General features: G+C 33.5%; 3 protein-coding genes across 5 annotated transcripts; 2 read left to right on the forward strand and 1 right to left on the reverse strand.

Moving 5' to 3' along the window:
* Positions 1-6,118: 6,118 nt before the first annotated feature.
* On the forward strand, positions 6,119-8,031 carry LOC130653658 (major facilitator superfamily domain-containing protein 6-A-like). The gene is made up of 2 exons (XM_057456179.1): positions 6,119-6,152; positions 6,239-8,031. Exons 1-2 carry the CDS (start codon positions 6,119-6,121, stop codon positions 8,029-8,031), a joined length of 1,827 nt encoding a protein of 608 aa, XP_057312162.1.
* LOC130654745 (mitotic spindle assembly checkpoint protein MAD2B-like) lies at positions 7,989-17,940 on the reverse strand. 3 transcript variants are annotated; one of them, XM_057457360.1, is made up of 10 exons: positions 17,835-17,940; positions 15,708-15,764; positions 13,901-14,025; positions 13,068-13,139; positions 12,926-12,964; positions 11,889-11,944; positions 10,912-11,012; positions 10,658-10,731; positions 8,531-8,626; positions 7,989-8,177 (listed from the first exon to the last, which is right to left on the reverse strand). In XM_057457360.1, the coding sequence occupies exons 2-10, from the start codon at positions 15,739-15,741 to the stop codon at positions 8,133-8,135; spliced, it is 642 nt and encodes a 213-aa protein (XP_057313343.1). In that variant the 5' UTR covers positions 15,742-15,764; positions 17,835-17,940; the 3' UTR covers positions 7,989-8,132. The 3 variants fall into 3 exon arrangements, with proteins under 3 accessions (XP_057313343.1, XP_057313342.1, XP_057313344.1); XM_057457359.1 differs by lacking the exon at positions 17,835-17,940 and having other exon boundaries at positions 15,708-15,933; XM_057457361.1 differs by lacking the exon at positions 17,835-17,940 and having other exon boundaries at positions 10,921-11,012; positions 15,708-15,930.
* Positions 16,163-19,223, forward strand: LOC130654744 (synaptotagmin 2-like). The gene is made up of 8 exons (XM_057457358.1): positions 16,163-16,475; positions 16,642-16,856; positions 17,158-17,398; positions 17,503-17,679; positions 17,879-17,955; positions 18,324-18,456; positions 18,571-18,702; positions 18,774-19,223. Exons 1-8 carry the CDS (start codon positions 16,215-16,217, stop codon positions 18,861-18,863), a joined length of 1,326 nt encoding a protein of 441 aa, XP_057313341.1. The 5' UTR covers positions 16,163-16,214; the 3' UTR covers positions 18,864-19,223.
* Positions 19,224-19,681: the final 458 nt, after the last annotated feature.

The raw sequence follows: 19,681 nt of genomic DNA on the forward strand, positions 1-19,681 counted from the left end.
TTTTACCAAAACCTTCCCACGCAGATGCTAACATTAGCGTAAATAACTTCGACAATTTCACAGACCAGCATTGAGTGTTAGCTACTTGAAAATAATTTTATTTTTATTTATTAATATATTTCTAAGCAAACTAAGTTTATAATTTTTTCCTAATGTCTGGCTATGCATTGGCCAAGCAGCCATGTCAAAACGCTTGTGTTTAAAAGTCTCCTTCAACTTCCATGCATATTCTTCCACTCTTTGTAGACTGCATGACCGTACTCTCAATACATCGAACTTTTTACAATTATTTGGGCGAAACACTCAACTTCCGAAATTTTGACTTTTCGAACTCTTTCGTCGGTTAGCTTAAATTATCGAGAGCGTATCTAAAAGTGAGAAAAATAATAATAATCGACGCAGAGCTAGAAGGACTGAAATAGAGATCTATTTTAATGAAGGAGCTACAAAGCGAATCTTAGTGCTATCAAAGCGAATACTAGTTTTGGCTGACTTGAACGTTCAAACATCACCGCCTCTAACAACACAAGATCTCCAAAGAATCAATTTTATTCTTGTTTATATGATCGTACAATCCAAGTAGCCCATCAATCTAGATATCTAACTATTTCCAATCTCAGTTTTGGTTTCCTATGCTATATTTTGCATCAAGCCAAACCTCAAAATTAGTTTCGCATGTGTGGTATGCAGTTATGATGGGATGTCATGTCATATACATGCTGACCCACAATTGATACACCATTGATTAACATTTCTAATGTCGCCAACTTTTAAGACGATCGATTATAAGTGTCGCCACTTCTAATAATTGTTTTTCGATGATTAGGTGGTGGGAGACATTACCACGCAAACAAGGCTAAAGAAAATTTTGCTGGCAGTAATTATTAGTGTATCAAACGTGTTTATTTGTGGTTAACAGTGAATAACAGTCTTGATGACCATACGCAAAATGTAATGTGCGTCCCACACCATTTACAACTGTGCAACTAGTTGGAGAATGATCTAATCAGATATATGTATATCTAAAAAATTTTTCTCGTACTAATATCAGTATTTAAAATAGATGCAGAATATGTCCGCCGGAATATGTGCGATGAGTTGAAATATAATGCCGGGAATATGTACGACGCACGAGCCAATAGGTTTTATTTTTTATCGGATCCAAGAAATGGCCACAAATGTACGGCAGACAAAGCTCTGATGCCTGGAGTATTTTCAAACAGATGAACCTGCGGATTTTTTCACCACTAAGTATCTTAGAAAGGACAAATGAAGTTGACATTGTTGAGTTTGCTATTAACCTGGGCTACATTAACCACCAACCACTCAATATATCGTTATTTCTGTAAGCATTAATATGGTGGTCAACATTTTAATTTTGTAGACAGAAAAACCACAGGTACATTCGTTTGTTGTGCTTCCTTGGAACAAACAGAATCATATATAAACCTTAGTTAACCGCTTTAAGCCATTCCATAACTCATAAATATTCGCGTCAATCTAATTTTCGCGCATAGATTTAGTGCAAGCACAATTGGTGGCGCAAAAAAACTAATTTGTGAAATACGCGAGAATTTAATGTGCGCGGAATATTATTGAACATAATTTTACAAGGTGCGCAAAACATTTATGTTTAATTTTACGAGTCAAGAAAACAAAGAGTAACATTTGAAAGACATCAAACGTGTATTTTACGACCAATATTCTTCGCTGTGAACCAGTTCAGTATCTACCTATGAACCAGTCGAACAAAACTTTAAACCAATCAGAAAAAAATGAAGCAGGATATCCTAGGTGTAACTTCTTGACAAGATTTACAGTTACGAAACAAAGGTGGAAAAATAATTTAAACAATTGAAGTCAATTAGGTTCAGCTGTGTAAATTTTCCAGTATTATATATCAGTTTAAAAATAGTTGCCCATCCCTCGGAAGTTATTATCATGGCATTTAATAAGATGATTAACGTAATTTTATCCGAGTTTTTCATGGTAAAAATTGCCTTCATTAAAGGGAGTTACATTTCCCTTGATTATTCTAGTCGAGTAAATATATGTTCTTCCTCTGTGTCTTTCTTTATACCAGGATTCGGATTTATACTAGCTGTCATCTATAGCGCAATGTTTGGAATTTTCCCAACATCCGAAATAAAATCCCAGATTATCGATTGCTGTCGTGCGTTCTTAATTTAATCAAAAAGGGTAAACGCCTTAGGAACGAGGTTGGCGTTCTTTGCATGGGATTTCTATTATCAGGTTTGTTGGAAGTGCACATGCGCTACAGGTTTGCGCACATGCGTAGTAGCTTTATGCACATGAGGAAAAGTTCATTTTGGTTCAGTCGACTTTAAGTTTTTATTGAAATTTATCTCGTCATCGTGATTCAATAAAATTTTAAAAAAGGCTGCATAACAAAGAATGTGAATGTTTAAATTTGATTTATTTGTCATTTTTCTATTTTGATGGAAAGGTTAAAGTCAAGTAGCCTGGATAACTTTCTGTATACATCCACTTTGCGTGTAGTTAGGTAACTAATAAAAATCGGAGGTAGTAAGGAAAATAAATTTGCCATCAAAACGTTATTTTCGTGTAAGGTCATTAAAAGTCACAAGCGGTTAATTACGTGAATTGATCAGTTGATAAGTATGCAGCCACCCTCATTATATGATTACCCGCCTATCCGTTACGTATGAAAGACTTCTGTAATTATTATAATGTAGATACGTGTTTTTCATTGGAGATTCTTCCTACCAACTGACAACAAACAAATCTTCTTGTTACCGTTTCAAGCTTGCAGGCTGAAACGATCTAAAACAACAGGTTTGTTGAAAAAATATATACGTCAACATTTCATTTTAATCTTAATGCACATTTAAAGGAAACGCGAACTACGCTGCAGCACGGCTGCTAAAAATCGTTTTATGATGCCAGTTTATATAATTTGGCTCCATTTCATCACAACAACAAAATATTGTTGTTGACAGTATTTCTCAAGTTCCGAGAAGGTAAACGAAGGTTTTGAAATAATGTTGCAACTATAGGACGTAAAATATTCTAAGTTATCTTGAGTGAAAGATCTTATTTTTGATGTATACTAAGTACATCCAAAATTTACTTACTTTCACCCCATACAGTCATGAAAATTCTGTAAAAATGTTTAAAAGAAGATGTATAATCTTTCATTTGTTATTATAGTTTTCGTTTACTAGATTTTAGGATTTAGAAATATATATTTTTTCTCCTCCTCATTTAATAAAAAATGATTTTGTGGCTGCCACAAAATCATTTTTTGTTCGCCTCTTCTTTTAAGTTATTTTTTAATATAGTCCCCTACATCCTGAAAATTGAACTTTTGCGTGAAGGTGCACATCTCTGTTTTGCGCATGCGCAAGATAAACAGAATTACAGTTCGACATTAAACGTCATCACAGAAAGTAATTGTCTGAGGCACATGCGCAGTATGTAGAGAATAACGTGATTTGTATGACAGGAAGGAAGCCGAAGAAAAAATATATGCGATATAAAAGCCTGATGAATGTCTATGAATAAAACAAACCCACATCGGTCGCAAAAGATGTTATTTTTACAACTTGGCTGTGAACACTAAAATATAACGCCAATTAGGTCAGTGGAAACCCATGGCCGCGTAATGGTAGTATTGTATGTAGAAAGAAAAACGTTCTTTCGAGATATTTTTATTTTCTAACTGTATAACGTCTCGATTATTCAGAGATGACAGATAGCATAAAAATGTGTTTACGTGAAAACTAAAGTGCATGGCAAGAAGACGATAAGTTTGAGCTCAAAAAGATCTTACGGAGTTGAACTTTTAACTCACCTGTGATTGGTTGGGGTTTGGAAGAAGTTGTTGACAATACATAATCATTGCCATGTCATTGGGGAAATGATGGTGATCTTCTGACATAGTAACAGCGGTAATTATTCCTTAGCGGTCAGCATTGAAACGGAAAGTAATCACCAAACCGATAACAAAATGTAATCCCTTGACACGTAAACACATTAAGCAGACTCGTTTGCATGTGTTGGACTATTTTTAGCAACCTAGTTCTTAGGATCCCTTCCGTTCAAATGTAAAGACAATAAATCCCGGGTACGAGGTTGTGTTTCCATCTAATGTTTTTTTAATGCATTGTGGTTAGACATCCACGTTTGTAGGATGTCTTTTTGGGGCGAAAAATATCGCGAAATTCGGATAGTACTAGTTCTTTTATACATTACCATTAAAAAATATATAAATAAGGTACTTGATGTAAATTTAAAGATGAAACGAAAAAGTAGAAGTGTTGGAGTTTGTGGGCTACAGCTAGAGCTTTAGATTCTGGAAGAAGTGTCAATTTTACTATGCTGTCTGACCTAAATTGAAAATAACGCGAAAATTATTGCGAAATTGTTTGTGGTGTTTTTAAACTTGTTGTTTCTGCCAACACAATGGGTAAGGAAATAATTGAAATAGGTTAAAGCGATTTCTTTTTGTAGATATGACCTTTTGTAATTTATATGCGTAAATTATTCACCTTCTCAACAAAGTAACTTGCCGCTGATTAGTAACCGCTACCGTAAATCCTTTTCTCCGGCCTTCTTAGCAGTTGCTGTTAGCAGCTTCCCTTTCAAAAATGTCCGCTCTCTTTAACTGAACATATTACTTTGACTTCTTTCTGTAACCTCTCCATCCTGCCTTGCTTAAGCCTTTCAAATGACAAACATGTCAAACATTCTGGATAAGGAAATTCGTCTTGTGGTTTAAAGCAGTTGTATATGTCTGTCAAGCGAAATGTTAAGAGTGTAGACGAGAATTGTAATTCTTAACCTGTGAAGTGACGTGTACAAAGTTGATAGTACGTTGAAGCCACACGACACGAGGCAACTTTTTTAGTCGATGGTAACAAATTTAATTTTGTTCATCCAAAAATCTTATTGTCGCCACATCTATGCAAATGCAACATTTCTATTAAAACAAAACGCCATTTTTTTATTGACTTTTGATTTTGAGCATAATTGCTGCATTGTGATTGGTCGGGCGTAAAAGCGTTGCATCAGAATTCTTGCACCAAGTGGTGAGACAAGAATATTCATACGCGTAGCTACCTTCTTTTATTGCTGGTAACGTTTTTTTGTTACTTACATCATTTTTTTGTTGCTGATTACAAGATACGAAATCAAAATGATATGATTTTATATCTTGTTACTGCCGCAACAGTTTGAATCCATGAACACCCATTCTCCGACAACGACTCGAGTGCTAATTGATACGCCTTCCGTGCAGAGAAAATAAAATAATACCACGGTGTAAAAATTCGGTTTTCGCGCGTAATAAATTCATAGCAATCAAATTTGCCTACAAATAACAAGGAAAAGACAGAATGTCTTTTGTTTCTTTGAAAAGTATATTTTAGCAGTCATTAATTTTTTTTGCCTGTATTATTATTTATATCCATCTTTAATATAAACAGCGGTTGCTTTAAAAAAATTGCCGTCTATTGTTTAAAACATGAGTTGACAAAAAGAAGTTTCTAAAGCAACTTATGTCTATCCAATCATTAAATTCACAGCTAAATACTTCGAGAAAAGCATCCATTTTTCTGATAATCATCAAGAGCATCAAAGATTATCAGCAGTGGAACCAACGCATGACTAATCAATAAACTATGCCAACAGAGACAAACCAGGATTCTTTTCTATTAAACATTCCGTTAGTTTTTGCAAAATCCAGGAAAACAGAATAAATTGCAATTCCATGTCAATTCTAGTTTTGTCTTAATAAATTGATAATTAATCTCGCATCTTATGCTTTAAGTGCACTAAAACCTTTACACTATTAAAACGCGCCATGTTTAACTTTAAAAAAAATTATTATTACTAGAAATTAACGCCGACAAAATAAAATACAGAATAAGGACTGACATATATGCCAAAATTTATGACGTCAGTTTATTGATGCAATAAATTGACGTCAAATTGCCTCTAACAAACAGAAAAACTTGTAACAAGTAGTGTATGGTCACCTCCTAAGTACAAAAGAGCAGAATTCTGCTCAAATGGCTTTTTTCCTAGTCATGATCTGCCAAAGTGAGTGTCAGGATTAATAGCCGAAGCCACAGCCATGGCGGTAATTATTGATTCGTGTGCTACTGAACGTAAGTTTGTTTACTTCGCAGTGCCCATGACAAGGTTTTCAATTTAAAGAGAGTTAACGCAATAAATTGAATTTTATTTATTTCAGATATTGTTGGTCCGCCAACACACATTTTAATACCTGCACCCTCGTCTATGCCAACAGGGCAAGACAGTTCCGACTATGAAACTGCTAGTAGCACAATTAGTACGACCAGCATTGAGGGACGTGCTAAAGTAATCAAGCAACGGACGTGCTGCGGAATAACATACGAACGTTTCAAGAAAGCGATTAAAGTCAAGCGAAAGTTTATTCCAGCAAAGATTAGCTACTTTTTCTTCTACTCGGCGAGATCGGTGCTGGCAACCTACTTTATCGTGTTCCTAATAAAAGCCGGATTAGATCCAGAGCAAGCAGGGATAATTCAAGGGATTCGTATGGCAGTGTTAACCTTGGGAGGTTTGTTTTGGGGTATGCTGGCTGATCTATCGAAGAAAAATACGCTGATCATGGCAATAGAACTTATTTGCTTTAGTGTATTTATGTTTGCGAAACCATGGGTTGCATATTGGATTACGAGCAAAGAAGAAACAAATTCCGAACATCGAATGCACGTTGCTGAAGCCGTGGGCGAAATCCTAAAAACAGCCAGCAATAAGACAGAAGAGCTTCGAAAGATCATGGTCAACAACAGCAACGCAGAAATATCAGCAGAGTTTGGATTGGACTGGAAGGCACATCATTACAACACTGGAACCACTCCCCTATTTGTGTCAATGCTTGGATTAGGAGTAGCATCAGCATTTTTTGCTGGTGGATGTCAAATATTATTGGACAGTAAAATCATGCAGATGGCGATTTCAAAACAAAAGGAAAAGAATACATACGGAAGGCAAAGATTATGGGGATCAGTTGCATACTCAATAACGCCGGTCATATTAGGGTTGTTTCTGGAATCGCTACCACAAAAGGAAACATCTTTGCTCCCACTTTTTTATATCCATCTTGTGTTAATCACACTCACATTGCTAAGCTGCATAGTTCTGTTCCAACAGAAAACAGACATAGAGCTAACAGACATGGACGTACAATCTACAATAACGAATACAGCAGAACAAAGCTACAATTCCAATGAGAAGATAAGTTCATTCTTGTTGAAGACAATGAAAAACCCCCACATGTTAATATTTCTGTTTAACGTCTTCTGGATGGGTATGGGCAATGGCTTTCAGTGGTCGTTTCAGTTTATATACATACAAGAAATGAACGCGACAAAAACTGTTATGGGGGTATGTGTGTTTTTACAGTGCGTAACAGAGGCTGTGATATTTCCAATCGCAGGAAAAATAAACAAAAAAATCGGAGGAAACAAAGCAGCAATAACTATTGGCTTGCTTGGATACGGTGTTACATTTACAATATATTACGTCATAAAGTTACCCTCATTAATGGTGGCAGTGACAAGCATTATTGGCGTCACATACACTTTATTCTACACAGCAGCGCTAGACGAACTTTACAAAGCAAGTAATCCGAACTGCATCACAACCATGCAAGCACTGTACAATAGTATTTTTTGCGGCTTTGGCAGTGGTCTCAGTGGTATAATTGGAGGGTTTATTTACAAGAACTACGGAGGAAAAATAATGTACCTCTCCTCTGGTTTATGCTTTCTCTTCATGGGCGTGGTGAATATCGTATACTCTTTTTTCTATAAAACATCACCACTATCTGGAACTGGCAATAGATCAAATGAGTTAAAAAGTTACAAGCAGTTTTTGGACATTTACATTCCTAGCGAGGAAATTCCAACAGCAGAGATGAGCAATGTTCCAGTTCCCATTTCAGTAGGGAGTGATGATGCAATCTCCATGGTGATGGATGACAACAAACGCCTTTAATTTATTGTTTTATTTGTAAATACAATTTGATGCTAAACTCTGTAGTTTCGTTCTGCTTCTCATCTTTTGCGATATCATTAAGGTTACGAGCGTTCGGTGATCTAAGCATCGAGCTTCTGTTGTCGTTCTTCTACGTAGCATTGTAACTAAAAGAAAATAACGAGCAGCTTAACATGGATTATAATATCACTACTGACGCTCTTCTGATGCTGTACGATTGGGTTTATATACCCGGAGAACATATAACGGGTGTGATTTAAAGCAAAACAGTTACAGAAAAGTTTCAAATTTTAGAATAAATATTATCCGCATTCTTTAATTTTGGGATTTCCTTTTTTTTCCAGTCTATTTTTTATTTTGAAGTCTTTATATTAAAGAATACGCTCTTATTTATAGAGATCTTATTAAGCTTCAATGACCATGAAATAAACATCGCCATAACATTTTCCTAGCATTTTTTGACTAAAATTCCTAACATTCCTCATTTACATAAACTTACCACAAAGACTTCAGTAGCACAAGAACGAATTGGAATAATGATGTTGTCATCAGGTGAACTTCTGCATTTATTTTCAGTTACAATCCAAGGAAAGTTCTGTAATAAAAATTGTTATGACGTCTTTTAAAACAAATCCTATTCTCACTTGAATTCAGCTCCCTTCTCCTCCCTTCCTTTCCTTCCCCCTCCCTCCCAGCGCAACTGGCGTAGATTAAACCCCCTCTCTTATTTTTTAATTTAGTATTAGCGCCCTCTATTCAACGAAAGATAAACTGTTATTTGTTCATCGATACTGCTGTTGTAAACTTATTCAAGTATCATTTTCATCGCAAAAGCAAATTAAAAGGTGAGGAAAGAGGAAATTAAAAAACAACCTCGCTTTCAACGTCTGTTATTCCTTTTATTTCGGGACAACAAGACGAAAATGACCCTGGAGGAGGTCCCGTAATGTCATCCTTAAGCGCAGTATTTCTGGGTGTAATATTTAATGAGATTTATCTTAACGAACCAAAGTTTTAAGTGACCTCGTAGAGTTAAGCGTCGAGTTTGCTTTCATTCCTCTTATACGAAGCAGACAACTGCTTGCATATTGCCCTTGATCGCTTTCAAAATGTATAAATATACAATCATATTATTTAGGATATCGTTTACTTGAGATTTAAGCAGTTAAATTATGTGTATTTTAGCTACTTAATTGTACCTAGGGAAAACTAGGAAATTGGTAAATGATTTGTCCACCTGACTATAATACTTCGTGCAAAAATAGCTGGCTGCAAAATCTTTAAATGGTTATGTGATTCTAGGTGGCTGAGTAACTAGAAGAAATTTATTTTTATATTTTTAATCATTTTGGCTGCACTTTATTTTGAGGATTTTGGACCATAAGTATTAAAACTTTCATATTACACATTCTTGTATGTTTATTGTTATCATTTTGCTTAGAAAATATTCAAAATTCCAAACAAACCGTAAAGAATAATTTAGTATTCTCATCATAAGAGCATTCAATCACAAAAAGATATCCGCATTATGTTCACTGCCTTTTAATGAGTATCAAAAGTTTTGAGATAATATATATACAGTGGTGAGCTATTCAATATCTACCACTATCTTTAGTGGATACTGTATTTAACTATATGCCAGATTGAGCGCTTAATGTGTGACTTAAAATATGATTGTTTTCGATTTGTCTGAAATTTCTTCATAGCGTGTCCATAGGCTAAGCAAGAATCATTTTACCAAAAACCTTTTTACCTTTTTCAGTATTTGCTCCAAATTTATAGGTTCTTACATTCTTAAAATGGCCGTGTAATTTTTTTATCCTCATGCAAAATTATTTTTTATCAGATTGGTCTAAAAGTACTTCATAACAAGTTTGAAGTAAATAACTTTATTTTTTTACCACACTTTTAATTTTTTTGAATAAGGCCGGATAAATGAGCATTACATGATAAATTTGCTCGGACGGTTAACCTACTGGATTCTTATATTTTTTATGGTAACCAAAACATGTCAAGCAATAAAATCTGATTGCTAACCACAACCTAATGTGAATAAAATAAAAAGCTATTTTGTCTATAAAGGACATGGGCGACACTGGGTCTCTCAGCTAGTTGGAAACAAGTTGATTTTTTTTCTACTTAGTTTTATCCTAATAGTTAGCCAGGTGTGCTAACTTTGCCTGCTTTTAAAATATTTCCATGTAAGCTGTGGAGTCTTTTCTTGTACTTTCATTGCTTAGTAATGCTTTTTATAAAAAATTTTTACTTTGAAAAAAAACACGTAGCTCTTCCACCATTACGAACAGATTTCTCCTGTTCGTCCGAGACTTACCGCCCGGCCAAAATGTTTTGTTGTGATGCAATAATTATGTGACACGTCTGCACCACTCAGATTTTATATTGGACCATCCTCTTCCAGGATCCTGGGGACGAGGTTGATTAAAAAAGGTTTCACATTTTTTCAAGATTAACGCGTAATGGTATAAGCTACATGATAAAATTTTACCGACTGTTTTCAATTTCCCTGGCAATCTTATACATATATAATCTTGTTTCTCATGAATCTATAACAATCCGGCCTAAACTTAACGAATTTAACGTCTTGTTAGTTTCCGCTAAGCATTACCTGAAAATCAGATTTTTCTTCCATATTCTTTAAAACTGATTGTTTCGTATATGCTAATACTTGAAATGAGCAGTCTAAAACAATAGAGTGGATGGAGATAAAGTGATCAGAATGGTACGAAAAATCACAGCTTGAAAGGCCGCGCTCATAAAAGCAACAATTAAGACAAAAGATAAATCAAAGAAAAAAGATGAATTAAGGAAGTGAAACGTTCTATCTAAAAACGTGAAAATATTTTTTTAAAGAAAACATACATCTGATACCTTTTGGCAATGGCTTAAGCATGGCTTCACAAGTGTTAAGTTTCAGCAGTAATGCTCTCAAATGTGTTTCCATGTCAAAATAACACTGTTTGCTAGAATATTTAAAATAAACTCAGTATTGGCAGGAAACTCAATACGAAGTATGATGGATACTGTCCTGTTTTTCTGATTATTCTGAAACTCTAAATTGCCATTTTTTTTCAAACTGAACAAAAATATTTGTAAGCAATTTAACTTTTGGCCTTGTTGTTAAAAAAATGTCCCAAAAGTTATAAGTCGCTCAACGGTTGCTTAGAAGAAGGTTGTATAATATTGAAGATTATCAAACAACAACCTTGCTAAAACATTCTCCGTGTTCACCATTTTCCAACTAATACTCAAGGCAGATAACAACCCAGTTGAAAATCAGACAAAAATATGGAGCTGTCCATAACTAACCAGAAAGATCATCACCGAATGTCCAAACACATCTCCTAAGTTGTTGGACAGCAATTCACGAGTATTTTATGTTATGGTCGAAGCTCGATTCAAAGTGTTCCTCTGTTAAAACTTTCGGCTTTTTAAAAATATACGTATGTCGTATGTCGGATGTCTCTAAAGTTCATCTATAAATCTTTTTACTATGAATTTTTTAAACTGTTTGCGGAAGTTTACTTATCGAGTTCAATTTTAAATTCCAGAAAGTTTATTTTGCGAAATTTCTTTAAATTGAATTCGGGAAAGTTTATTGTAATTAGGTGCACAGCGTTGCGAAAACTTCCGATGCCAAAAAAACAAGATTGGATGTTTATTTGTTATGATGCAAGGACTTTTAAAGTTCGAGTTTAAGCACACAAAGCCGAAATTTTTTTTTTTTCTAATTTTTCAGTTTTAAAATTATACTGCAATTCATTGTTGCTACCTAAAACATGTTCATGTTCAAGGAAAAAGAATTTGTCTTATGAAAGAAAAACAATAGGAAAGGATACCTGTCAGAAGATGAAATCTGCATGTCAAAACAAAACCTCTCCACAGGATCACCATTCTAAACACACATTTTATGTGGAAGCATTATTTATATTCATTTATTTATGAAGAAAATTGACATCATGATTAAAGACAGAAACATAAAAGAGTGCATAATGTCTACATGATATTTTGATAAACAACTGCACTCCATTTTAAATAATTACAAAGCAACTCCAGTGCCGAGCTATTATTGTTCTATATTGTGGAACTATCAAGTTTTAATTTCGATTTATACCTTTGTGTCATCATATACCGTCCCATGGTTATGGTACACAAAGTATTTCATTAGTGCTAGGTTTTTGGGTTGACTGTAGTGCATTTTCACAACTTTTTGTTTTTTACTTTATCGTGGTTATGATGCAAAAGCACTGCATTAGGACGAGTACTAGGTTTTGGTTGACTGTAGTAAATTTTTATAACTATTTGCTTTTTACTTTGTTAAAAGGGTAATGTTTTTCCAGTGCATATTTTCTACTCATTTCAGCAAGAAAAAATTAAAAGTTTAAGCAACCAGTACTAATTTTGACCTAAATATTAAGCAACCCGAGTACTAACCAAAAATCTTTAGTGATTACAAAAACCGTGTAGTTTCTTATTAAGGGCTCTCTAAAACAGTAAGAATTTTCTTAAATATACAAAAATAGTTATTCATTCCACAAGGATTTACTATCGTAGTTCAGGGAATTAAAACATTGTGCAAAAATATTTCTGCAGTTCGCAGTGAAAATCATTTTTCGTGGTTTAAGACAAAAAAATAGTTTTATAGAACAGATGGAAGGGGAGTGCTCTTATCACTCATCTAGGATTTGCTTGGATGATTTTTTTCTAAAATTAATAACCTTATATAATAAAATAAAAATATAATAATTCTTAATATTATATAATAAAACTAATAATAACTTTATTTCTAAACACTTTGTTCCATGTGTATACAGAAGACATGTAAAATTAAAACAAAACATATATACGTCAGATCGAAAGGAAATGTTGAACCTACATTATTAGTAATTTGTACAACAATCTTCTCAACTTCACCCTGCATATAAGTGTTTGCATGAATAATCAGTGAAATACTACAGCAAAATGATAATTAATAAAAAGTGACCACCACTAAAAGTCATGCAAAAGAGAGTCTCTACCTTGGAAATGTATGGTTTTATAGTTTCTAATAAATCTTTGATATATTCATTAACTTTTGGATGTGTGCTCATCTAAAAAAAAAAAAAAAATGGGAGATAACAATTCAACCTAGAGAAAAATAAATGACAACAGCAATAAAAACATTTGATAGGATCAACTGTAAAAATTAGAAATTCTCACATGATAGAAACTTGGGACAAAAACATTTTTTAGAATTTGTAGAGACCTATTTTAGTTTTGGAATTTTTGAGGATAAAACATCTAGCCTCTTCATTTCCTATTGCCACTGCTATCAACAAGGGACCTACGAAAGGGGTCCTATAGCATTTAAGGCTTCCATTTGAGCTACGAAAGTCAATTGCTCAACTAGACAACTGCCTAAGATATCAATCCTATATTTATGTTGAACGCTAAGCAGAAAGGATAAATTCACACTTTTAGAGTCTCTCGCTTAACTCGACTGGGGTTTGAACACAAGACCTCCCACACTGGAAGAAAAAGCTCTACCACTAGGGGCTACCAACTCTACATTTGTGTAAAAAATCATAATACATAGGTTTGGCTTTCAGTTAGGCATCTCACAAAGTTTGTACGCTTCAATTTCAGAATTTAGGATAAAAAAAAGACCAGGACAGATAAAATTTCATAAATGTGATATGATCAACAAGGAAACAAATTGTCCAGAATGGTAGCTAAAGTTTTGGAGTAAGTCGAAAAGACTTAATTCAAGTTGCAGCATTTGATGCTATTAAGCTAGTTGTTTTTCTCCTACTTTTAATCCAAAAAAAGCAAACAACTTAAATACGTAAACAGGTATATTATATATACTAACCATAACACCGATGTTATACTTTTGAAATCGTTGAAATATACCATCTGGATAAATGTTGCGGACATATAATATTAAATTAATAGCCACTTCAAATACTTCAATCAAAATGTCTGCTATGTGAAAGTCTAACAATAAAATAAAGAAAGATGTTTATGCATGTACTGCTTCAGCTTTCGACACAAAATTTTGTAAGTTGTAAATATACACCTCTTTTAGAAAATTAGTGCATTTTGATGCTAAATTTAAAAAAACAATAATGTCAGTGAGGGAAAACTTTTAAATATGGTTTCACAGTATTGTAGAGGGGTTAAAATGTCATAACCCAGTAGCCTACTCTCCCAAAAAAAGAACCTGCAAAAACTGTTTATTGCCAACATTACCCCTGCAGTCCTGTGGTAATATTTGCAAAGTTGTAGAAGTTCTTATGGCAGCTATTGTGTTCTTAAAATCCAAGTCCTTTTTAACATTATTCAGTAATCAAAAGAATTCTTAATTTTTTCTTCAAGAGCTATCCAAGTATTGAAAATATTTACGGCTATTTCTTTTTTTTATGTGATAATAAAGCAAAATTTTTATTTTATTTAAGATAATAGGATACTGGTCTTGTTAGGAATAACTAAAAAAAAAATTCAGCAGGGAAAAATGCCTGGATTCGTCTGATGTCAACTTAGAGGATTTGACTGATGACATAATTCACTTCAACATTGATTATTTAAGACATTTGTTCATAGAACAAAGGGCTTATGGATTGGAATACTACTAACATTTTCAGTACTTCTTGCTTATGCCTTTGTTTGTTACCCCTAAAAATAATTGTATTTGTGCTTTAATAAGTTAAAGAAAAAAACAGAAGTTGGAGTTGTTTAATATGTTTTAAACCAAAGTTCAAGTTTCTTTTTAATATCATATATTTATAGGGAATGCATTGGTTTGGATACAGAGCTAAAACTTTGGATACAGAGCTGAAACTTTGAATACGTGAATGCGATAAAAAAAAAAATATGTGATCCATACATTATATATTATAAGCATTATTTTAAACATCATATTCACACTAAAGATAAAATAAACTATTTCATTTCCACGCCCCAATGCATACATTAATAATTCAAACTAAGGTGGAAAGACCATAAAAATGAAGACAAATAGACCATAATAATATTAAAACAAATGGATAGTGTTGTGATTAATTATTATCGATATTTAGCAAAATTAATTGTAAAAGAAAAACATATATCGTACGATAATTGCATCGTAAATTTTTCGGGTCGAGACGTTTAAATTTGTTTTGTCATAAAAGCTAAATTTTTAGTTATATACTTTATATACTCTTTTTATTAAAATACAAAAAAGGAATCTTTCACACTTCTGTCTTCAAATTTCTTATTTGAATATTTGCTACTACCACCAATTTCCTCACTAGAGGTCGTCTAACCAAGGCTCACGCCAAAGGCTTGCAAGCTCTCCTTTGACGGCTGAGTTTGGAATAAAAGCCGTATATTAGCATTCAAAGTAAAGACAGCATATTTACACTGTGAATCGCTTATTAAAGCTTTATTATAATTTCAATTTGAGGTAGCATACTATTTATACTGCGAAAGCATATTTAAAAGTTTTCACTGACTGTATGTATATCACTTTTTAACTACACCTTGGCTATAACCTTGTAATGGCCTTGCCTTGCAGCAGAGCACTAAGTCATGCTGCTGATTGAAATTTACAAAAAATGTCCCAATCACCTACCTATAGCTATGCCCTTAGAGCCCACTATTAAAATTATGACCCAGGTTTATTTTAATTTACTAACCTGCATTATGTTTTTCTCCTTCATTAATATCCATATTTAGCGAGCTGGCTAACTATTCTAAAGTAAATAGGACGCCAGTACTTCTATATATACTTCCTCGAATTTAAAACTTCCTTGTAGAATTATATTAAATGCAATTAAGAAACTCCCATCAAATCAGACTCGCAAACTAACAAAAAGAAAAAGCACAACCCATCACACACCACTTATTTCCCGCCATTATGTTTGTTTATACTTTCTCGATCATACAACTATTAAATACGAAAAGTATTTGTGAAGAAATAAATTATCGAAATCGGTGAAAAATCACAAATCAGATCCCTGCGTTGCTGTGCATGCAGTGTTGTTCTTTTGTGTCTATTTAAAATATATATTTTTTCTTTGACTTGTTAAACACCAGTTTAAATCAAATATTTCTACATCCCTATACCTTGTCCTATCTTCTTCTTAGAGGTGTCTAAAAGATATGACTCCCTGCTTTCTAAACTAGCTACAGCTTATAATGCAATGGGAACTGCAAGTAGCATACATTCCAGTCAGTCAAAGGAACATTCGTCAAATAAAAATTCTCTTCGAAAAAGTATTAAAGGAGAATTTGAAAAAGAATTTGGGAAAAAATTTGATAATGATGAACAGAATGATGATAAATCATTTGAAGAAGAAAAGCGGATCATATTGAACCCTGCCATATTTCGTGCCAAAAGATTATTTATGAAACCAATAACCAAACAACGTCCAAAGAGTGAAAGTCTTGTTGTTAAAAAACAAGTACGATTGCTTTTATATATATCATGTTTTTTAAAAATATCATATTAGTAAATATTTCAAATAGCTAGTTCAGAAGATTATAAAAAATGTATTTAGTGAGTTATATTTCCACCAAAGCCATTTTTAAAATTAGTAGTAACATTGATATATCTAATCTTTGTTGTAGAACAATAGTGGTCTTGTAAAAGAAATATACCGTCGTATGGACCCCACAGTCACCACAGTCTCTTCCCAGACTATTGTTGGTCAAATTGAAATTGCTGCTAAATATAAACCTCTCGAAAAGACACTGCTTGTCAAAGTTGGTAGAGTTAAGCAATTGGTTAAAGAAGGAGTTGGACTGCCTGATCCATATGTAACAATTGATTTGTTTCCATCCAGGTTAATTTTACATTATTTTTATATAACATAACATACCTTTTGGATTCAGGGAGACACCTTGTCAATTTGTCATATTTTAAATATTTTTTCAATTCTTTAAAGTGTAGCAGTTAGAAGTTATATAAGTATGTGTCATAAAATACATGATTGCTACTTAAATTCTTTTAGGAATATGGAGTGGCTTAAGTTTTAAACTTTCAAATTTTACTGAGTTGAGTGCCCTAAGCTTTCAGTATTTGAATTCTACAGTTACATTATTTATGGGTTTTTTTCCACTTGCTTTATTTGTTTTATGTTGTAGCGACCCTTCAAAAGCACTGACTCGTAAAACAAATGTTAAATCAGACACCTGCAATCCCATGTTTCACGAAATCTTGGTATTTCCCCTAATTGAACAGCAAATAGCGAATACCACTCTGAGAGTAACAGTTTGGGATAAAGATTTGATTTCCCAGGATGATTTTCTTGGGGAATCTATTATTCAGCTCTGCAAGTTGGACTTGGTGGCTGGAAACAGTATGTGGTACAAACTATACCCACAGGTTAGTTTTACAAAGGATAAATTTGAAGTAACACTTGGCCTGAACAATCAGCATGTAAATCTATCAATTTTATATTTTATGCTTATCTCTTTTGAATTTTTAAGACTGACGTCTCCATTACGGGTACTGTTAATGTCACTCTCACATATGCTGAGCCCAGCAAAGTTACAGTAGTTGTGGATCATGCAAACGACTTAAAAGTTTGTAATGTTGTAAAAAGCACATCAAGTCCGTATGTTCGAGTTTTTATAACAGGCATACCATCAAAACACGAGACACATGTATGTAACTATATTATTTCCTAATTTATTGAGTTTAAGCATAAGAAAAGTTGTCGAACTGTAAGTACAGGAAGATTTAAGTGTAGAATCTAAATGGTATTTATTTTTAGACAAGTTCGAGTGTAATTTCTTTAGACGAAGCAAGTTTAACATACATTTAAAGAAAGAAGTTAATAGTCTCAGGATTTACTGATTTTAGGTCATACAAAATGAATTAAATCCAGAATGGAACTCGTCTTTCGAATTTGATGTTCACCCGGACGAATTTTCACGAAGGTATGACAAAGTTTAAAAATGCTTCTGTAAGCCTCGGGTGATTAGCCAACACTAATAGCGTCCTGATGGGTTCATTAGTTGCAGTTGATTGAATGTCAAACTTGTTGGTTTATAAAGCTTATTTTCATGCGCTGTTACGATTTTTTTAACACATGAGTTTTACTTTGTTTTAGTTTTGGCTTATTTTTAATTAAATAAATTTACTGCCTATTTTATAATCCTCCCTGGTGCGCTGTTATAAATCACGCTTTTACAGAACTTCTAGCGTATAGATTCGTATAAAAAGACATCATTTTTTTAAACGTTGCGAAGAACGTTAATCGGACACCAACAACATCACTAAAAATGTAGTCACTCGATGTGTTTAGAATCATCGTTCTCAATGTAATGAATAAAAGTGAAAGTGGAAAAGATCAACGGATGGGTGACGTTCATTTGCCAATGTTGGAATTTGATATTAAAAATTCGGGAATTTCTCAACGATACAATTTGCAAGATTTGGTAAGTCTTTTTGTCCCTACGACAACCTTGTCGTAAGGACACACCATCCTCTTTTTTTAAAAACATCGTGAGAAAGCATTTCAGTGTTTGTAAATCTGTTGTCTTTTTTTGTAGCGTAATTCGCCTCACAGCCGAAGCAAATGGTCTGAAGAAGGATTGTCTATCGAATTCCGAGAAGCCATGATTGCTCACGCAACTTACGGTTATCCGAAATTTTTATTCAAAACAGAACATAAAGGCAAAATGGTTTGTATTAAGTTTTTCGTCATTTTCGAAACTTGGATATTATACTGTACAAATCGATATTTTTTTTGCAGGTCGTATCATGTCGCAGTGTGAAGGCTCGTGCTGAAACAAAAATGATCATTAGCAATGGTATCCCGAGCGTTGAAGAAGTCCAAATGTAATTAAGTTACCTGATTTTTAACCCGCCTTGAACTTGCATTCCCAGCCCCTTTTCCTCCCAATACCTGTCATCACAAGAGAGCATTTGAAAGAGTAAGCATTTGCAATATGTTTGAACAACGTTGAATTAAGTTTTGAAACCCATCAGGAAATCTGGAAAGATAAATTCTGGACACAGCACTAAGTTATACTGTGTGAGGGCTCACTTATTTAAAGGCGATTATGGCATTTGTCACTGGCACGAGCTTATTACATATATTTTGAGAATCGTATGTATTTATTAACGCTTTTGTATATAGTTTGCACTAATTTTATGATTTCACAAACTTAATTTTATAAGAGATGGATAACAATTAATTAAACCTGACTTTTGTATTCATTCAGCACAAAAAAGTATAAAAATGCAGAATTTACGCAAAGGGACGAAATGACGTAATTTGCTCCATTTGACGAATATTTTGTCGAGTTTGTAAAACAAATATGCAAGTCAAACCAAAGTCAGCATGTTTTTTTGTAATATGAAAGAGTAGTCCAGAGTTTCCTAAAACCTAATGACCTACAGTGCGACAGAAAAGCCGCCTGGAGATTAAGTAAACCTGTATTCTTGTCTGTAGTTTAAACCAAAACTGTAGTTTATTTAATGGGTTTAAAAGGCAAAATATTGCAACTCTCTTTACTGAATTGGACACGCAGTTTAATTGGTGATACATAAAATTGCGGAATTAAAGATTACGAATCTACTATTGTGTCGAGAAATTGCTAATTGAAGCATGGACACGCAGTTTAATTGGTGATACAATCACAAAATTGCGGAATTGTA

Source organism: Hydractinia symbiolongicarpus, chromosome 8 (assembly GCF_029227915.1).
Source record: "Hydractinia symbiolongicarpus strain clone_291-10 chromosome 8, HSymV2.1, whole genome shotgun sequence".
Taxonomy (NCBI): Eukaryota; Metazoa; Cnidaria; class Hydrozoa; order Anthoathecata; family Hydractiniidae; genus Hydractinia; species Hydractinia symbiolongicarpus.